The 5812-nt window shown below is 56.4% G+C and overlaps 1 protein-coding gene across 1 annotated transcript; it reads right to left on the reverse strand.

The window, feature by feature from the left end:
- Positions 1–1020: 1020 nt before the first annotated feature.
- CYTL1 (cytokine like 1) lies at positions 1021–5355 on the reverse strand. Its single transcript, XM_090268218.1, has 4 exons — positions 5164–5355; positions 3115–3159; positions 2854–2982; positions 1021–1618 (listed from the first exon to the last, which is right to left on the reverse strand). Exons 1-4 carry the CDS (start codon positions 5311–5313, stop codon positions 1535–1537), a joined length of 408 nt encoding a protein of 135 aa, XP_090124344.1. The 5' UTR covers positions 5314–5355; the 3' UTR covers positions 1021–1534.
- Between the last annotated feature and the right edge of the window lie 457 nt (positions 5356–5812).

The raw sequence follows: 5812 nt of genomic DNA on the forward strand, positions 1-5812 counted from the left end.
AACTCCCAACGGATAGTTACTGAGCACCCACTGAGTGGCAGCAGGCACGGTGCTAGGTGCAGGCGAGGAGACGTAGCCCCTGCCTTTCTGGGCACACGGCCTCGTGGGGAAGACGCCACAGGCAAGTGAACAAACCAGCCAGCGGGTGACCCACTGCTGGGTGTCAGAGGGTGCTCTGCAGAGGCGGACAGGGTGGGGGTGGCAGGTGGGGATTAGTAGACACAGTGAGAAGCTAAATTTCCTTCAGAGCGGAAGCATAGGAACCTGTTCGGGAGGTGGGTGTTGAAATCAGTGTTCTACTATTGGCTGGAAACTGGGTGGACGGGAGGGGGCCCCAGGGGAGGCCGTTTGTGGTACCAGGTCCCAGCAGTCCTAGGGACCCGGTACAGAGATGCAGGGGGCTTGTGTTTCCAAACAGAAAACAGACGCCTAAGGAAGCTTCCTCATAACTAACTCATCTGGGAAGCCAGAGGCATCCGAGACCAAGGAGGAAAGCATGGCCCGTGTGTCCAGAACGGAGTAAAAGAAACAAAACCCCAGTGTCTCATGGGACGCATTTCCAGCAATGCAGTTCCTTAACTGAGATGCTGCTGTAGGTTTCCTGAAGCAGGTAAGCCAGCTGCTTCACCTGCAGAGAACCATCATGGGGCCCTCAAGTTCAATCCGCGTACCAGCTGGTGACCTTCAACAAGTTAATCCACGTGAGCCTCTGTCTCCTCGGATGCCTGTCCCTGGGCTTGTTATGAGGACCAATGGACTGCTATCTGTGATAAGTACCAAGTACCGCACTGCCCGTGGGCACCATGCAAAGTACAGTATGTCCCCAAACCCAAGTCGGAGCCTCTCTCAGTGCCTTAAGGACAGATATCCACGCAGGTGGGTTGAAGCAGCCCAGACGCACCGGCGCCCGGTGGGAAGAGGGAGGGAGGGGGCATTTGCTAAGAGCAGCGAAGTTCAGAAAGAGCGTAAGGGAAGCCCTACAGCCACTGGGACAAGAACAGCAGGACCCGTGTTTCTCACTGTAAAGATCGTCTTTATTTGCTTTTCATCACCTTTCAATGAAAGTGCTGTGTAAGTACGGACCTTGCAAATACATCTTGTAGGCAGCAACGCTTCCTGAAAAATGAAAAGTCACTCTCGGGAAGCTGGTGTTGGGCGAGGATATAAAATACAAGGCCGGTTAAACGTAAGCAGGTTCTGTTACTACAAACACATTCTTTGTCCTTAAGCTAGTTGTTCAGAAGAGGGAAGCGATTTGCGCTTTTCTTAGTGACCAAGTACGCCTGCCTGCTTGTGTACCTAACTGTCCTGGCAAGCCAAGCCAAGGGGCATGCGAGCGAGGCGGCTTCTAACTACGCGCAAGGTGAGCTCTGGGCCAGGGCACAAGCCCTGCTTCCCGGAAGGCGGAGGGACATGTGACAGTCTGAGATGCTACAGAAACAGAGAGACCTGAGGGGACTGTGGCTAAAGCCCACTGTGCTGGGCAGCTGACGTAATTCAGTCCCCTGGGGTCCTCTCTCCGGTCTGGGCTGCCTTAGCCTTGAGGGTCTGGCAGGACCGTGGTCACCGGCATTGGGTACTCCAAGGCATTGCAGTCATCCGACAGGAACACCAGGTCCTGAAAAAGACGTGCCGTGAGCAGGACCGTTCCTGAAGTCGGCTGCGGGCCCCAGGCACGGGTACCGAACTCCAGGTTATCCTCCCAGACTGTTCAGTTGTTCCCTTTGGGGGGAAATTCCCACCCCTTTCTCTCCCCAGAAAAGCTAGTCACGTCTTCACATTCCCGCAGAACCTCATGTGTTCTTTAGTATTCACTGAGTTCACGCATACCTTGGTCGACCAGATGGATAGATGGGGAGGGAGTGGATGAGTGAATGAACCTTAATTATTGAGAAACAACTCTGGGTGCAGCAGTGGGGATATCTTGAAAAACAGCCAGAGCTCACCTTCAAAAGCTTTAGAATCAGTCACCCCACTGACAGCTGTATTACTCACGTCTTCTTCCTGTGTCCGCTCTGCCCGCCCCCCACCCATAGACCAAGGGGAGAAAGGAATGGGGAGGAAAATGGGTGTGGGAGGAAATGCCTAACAAATCTTTGATGTATGAACAAATACATTATAACTTCATTGCAAATATATTATAACTTAATTGCTGATTATTAAAGTTTCCCGAGGACAGTACTGGGGGTTCCCCTCCTGGGTTCTTAGGTCAAGGGAGTTACCACAGTGCCCCCAACACACACACGGTCAGGTGTAGCCATTATTATCTTCCCAGTGATCTCGGGACAGTCACTATCTGTCCCCAGTTCACAAGCGAGGAAACTGTGGCTCAAAGAGGGGAGGGGATGCGCCCGGCTGTGCAGCAGGAAGATCAAGACCGGAGCTCCTGTGGGTCCCAGGCTCTAGGCCATCGGGTCGCACGGAGGCTTCCCTTTCCACGTCTCAGCTAGTGCTGATTTCCCGCTGCCTCTGCCCCCGTCCCGGAGCACACCCAAAGCCTCTGCACAAAGTCTCCTCCGACTCCCAGCAGGGGCTCGGGGTGCTCTCAGGCTCCATGGCCCTCCGCCCCCACCGCTGCCATGCGTGGCTCCCCAGAGTCTGTGTTATGTGGTTAGCATGTGGTCCTGGGTGTTGTCCTTCCCCCATCAGTGTGGAGCTCGTGGAGGCAAGGGGGCTGGTCCTGAGTCCCCGTCACTTATCACGGGTGACTGTGGTTGAGGAAGGGCTGTGTGAACGGGAAGCACCCATAACCCTTTCTCCCCCTCAGCCCGCGCCCCTCCCAGCCCCCCTCTTCTAAAAGTCTTGGTCAGTGCCGTGTAGAGCGAGACCCTTCCATGGCGTCCCGCCACTTACTCTCCTGCAGAATGAGTTCATGATGGTGTAGAGTTTCCGCACTCTGTCCTTCAGGGTGTCCACCTGGGCCACCTTCCAGCACTGGGGCGAGGCCACGAAGTCCCGCAGCTTGGCCAGCACACAGTAATTCTGGGAGTGGGGACAGTGGGTCTCGTGGGGGATGCCAGTAGCCAGAGGGTTGGGAGCGGGGGGCTCCTGCGACCTTCCTCTGAGATCTCCACCCCCACCTTATGCCTCCCCAGGCAGGCAGACCCCTCTTACGTGTATATCCAGGTACAGCCTGGGCAGGTATCTCACACAGGGCTCCTGCAGAAAGGGCCACACCCTCAGCCCGGCGCAGAAGGCTCTCAGCCCGCCCTCCCGCCGCCAGACCAGCCCCAGGTCCTCGGGGCCTTGATGCACAGGACTTCCTTGTCCTGTGGCCATCTGGCTCCAGGGTCCGACTGTCAGGGCGCAGACTTGGTACTGGTAACTGTGAGTTCGGGACTGGCCATAGATGTACGGCCACCCCTGTAACTATGTACAACTATATCCACGCCCATAAATATGCATACGTGTACGTACATATTAACAGTGCTATAACTGTAATCTGGATATAGCAATACCTACAATATACCGTAGTAATATGGAAGTGCACAGGCATGTCTACTCTGACGTCACTGTAGTTTACTTTATGTGCGGGACTGAAGGCCAGGGGCCAGATTCTGGTCCCGTGATACCGGTGTGGGGTTTGTGGTACCCTAACACCTGCTTTGAAATCCCTGTGTGACTGCGGGCAGGCCTCCCTCTTCTCTGTGACTCAGTGTGCCAGTGGTGAAGTTAGAGTCAGCACACGTAACCCTCCCCTTCCATCCGGCTCTGCGGCCCTGGGCCCATGCGCTGGTTTTACGGTTTAAGATCAGGCTCCTTTCAAAGAGGTTTGCGCTGCATATGCAACCCCAGGGAGTCTGGGTAAACGGCGGGGCCAGGACACAGCAGAGCATTGTCACGAGTGGGTATTAATTTATGTGACAGTTTGAAAGGACCCACATCGCAGAACTGCTGTGCGGTTTGATCCAATATGATTGCACACATGCAGCGTACTCACACATGTACACACACGCACACACAAGCAGACACACACACAGGCAGACACGTGCACGCACCAGTGCACTCACACGTGCACACGCACGCTCACAGTACACATGCAAGCAGACACGCACAGGTGAACACACGTGCACACACCCATGCACTTGCACATGCACGCACGCACATGCACATGCAAGCAGACACTCGTGTGTGCACACATATGTGGACACACACACGCCTACTCACTTGTAGACACGCACACATGTACACATGCAAGCAGATGTGCACACGCAGCACACACAGGTGAACACGCGTGCACACATCCATGCACTTGCACACCCGCACGCACATGCACGCACACACGCGCACTTGGAAACCCCTGCGGGGACGGGAAGCTGACAGGCTCCCCCCAGGATGTCCTGGCAGCAGTCGCCTCTAGGGGGTGGGATGGCCAGTGATCCCTCTTTGTCCTTTGTGCCTTTTCCAACCGTTCTACAAAGTATATGACTTTCATAATTAGAAAAAAGCAAACATTATTTAACTTTTAAAAGAAAATACAGAGGTGTCAGGGTCCCATAAACGCCACATCTGAGAAACATTACCGTTTGTTTGAAGTGTTTACAGTGGTAAAGGGACACTTAAGTTTTACCAAAGTCTTTAATGGAGTTTATAACTGATCTTGTTTCCACACGGCGGTCAGGAGGCCCGTGGCCTGACTCCGAGGCCGCGGCTGCCACCCCCGGGGTCCCCATGAGGCCCCGCTCTGCCCGCTGACTCAGTAGCCACGCTGCGGACCCTCACAGCTGTCCCACAGGGGCGGGGGCCCGGCCGTCTGCTGAGACCAGTTGCCCAGGCCCCGGTCCCACAGCAGGTCGGGGTGGAGCCCGGTGCCAGAGTCACTCCCAGAGAGCACACTGGCCAGGGGACTCCATCAGCCCAGTTCTCCGCTCCTCCGTCGTAGCTCCGCAGTTCTAGGCTCTACGGGGAGGTTTTATTTTCTCTTTTTCACATTTTACAACATATCCTCCAATACTTGCTAGCAAGTTGCAAGCAGAAATTGTGAAGTTTTTGATAATGTTTCCTTGTACTAAGGAAAATGCAAACGACTGGCGTCGTATTTAAAAGGATGGGAATAAGGCAGGAACACCTTTGGGAGTAACATTGCCTCGAAAAGAAAAACAACAGTTACTTTTTGCTGTTGTTGCTTTTCTTGGGGGCCTGGGGCCGCCTTGGGGGACTCACCAAGGGCTCCGCCGCCTGCAGACTCTGGAAGTCCCCGGTGATCTGCCGGCTCAGGCTCAGCATCCTGGAGTAGCAGGTCGGGGGAGCAGGCCGCACGGCGGGGGCCCCGGCCAGGAGCAGCAGCAGCAGGGGGAGCAGCCAGGGCCTCATGGCGCCAGGGGACCTCCTGCAGCCCCGGCCGGCAGCCGCTTTAAGCAGCTGCTTGGGAGTGGTCCTCCACGCCCCCATTTCCTGTGGGGCCCCGCCGAGGCCATGGAGCACGCCCACCTGGACACTGGGTCCTTTCAGACCTGCAGGCCCCCCTTTGTGGGAGGAGGGGCTGCCTGGGGGGCAGCTGGGCGCCTGGAGGGCGGGCAGGGCGTGCTGGGCGCGGGGCACGGCTCCAATACAAGCTTCTCCCCCGGCGGGGGCTTTGCCCGTAGGGGCAGGACCTGCTGATGGGGGCTGTGGAGGACGGGGGAGACCAAGATGGATGAGGGGGCGGTTCAGCGGAGGCCAGCAGTGGGCGGCCAGGCCCCTCACACTGGGAGCTCGTTATAAAACTGGCTGCTTTCCTTGAGCAGAGGTGGGGGAGGGAGAGGACCAGCAGTGATGGATTGAGCGCCAGTGACCGGGGCTTGGGCTCATGCAGCACCCGCCCACCACTGAC

This window comes from Furipterus horrens, unplaced genomic scaffold (genome assembly GCF_987537825.1).
Source record: "Furipterus horrens unplaced genomic scaffold, mFurHor1.1.pri manual_scaffold_2, whole genome shotgun sequence".
NCBI classification, from domain to species: Eukaryota; Metazoa; Chordata; class Mammalia; order Chiroptera; family Furipteridae; genus Furipterus; species Furipterus horrens.

Bases quoted from the DNA above. Each gene is read 5' to 3' on its own strand.
- CYTL1 (XM_090268218.1), bottom strand. From the start codon at position 5,313: ATGAGGCCCTGGCTGCTCCCCCTGCTGCTGCTGCTCCTGGCCGGGGCC. The intron at 3,160-5,163 runs GTGAGTCCCCCA...CCCTTTCTGCAG, and splicing joins TGCAGGCGGCGGAGCCCTTG to GAGCCCTGTGTGAGATACCT. The intron at 1,619-2,853 runs GTAAGTGGCGGG...CGTCTTTTTCAG, and splicing joins TGAACTCATTCTGCAGGAGA to GACCTGGTGTTCCTGTCGGA.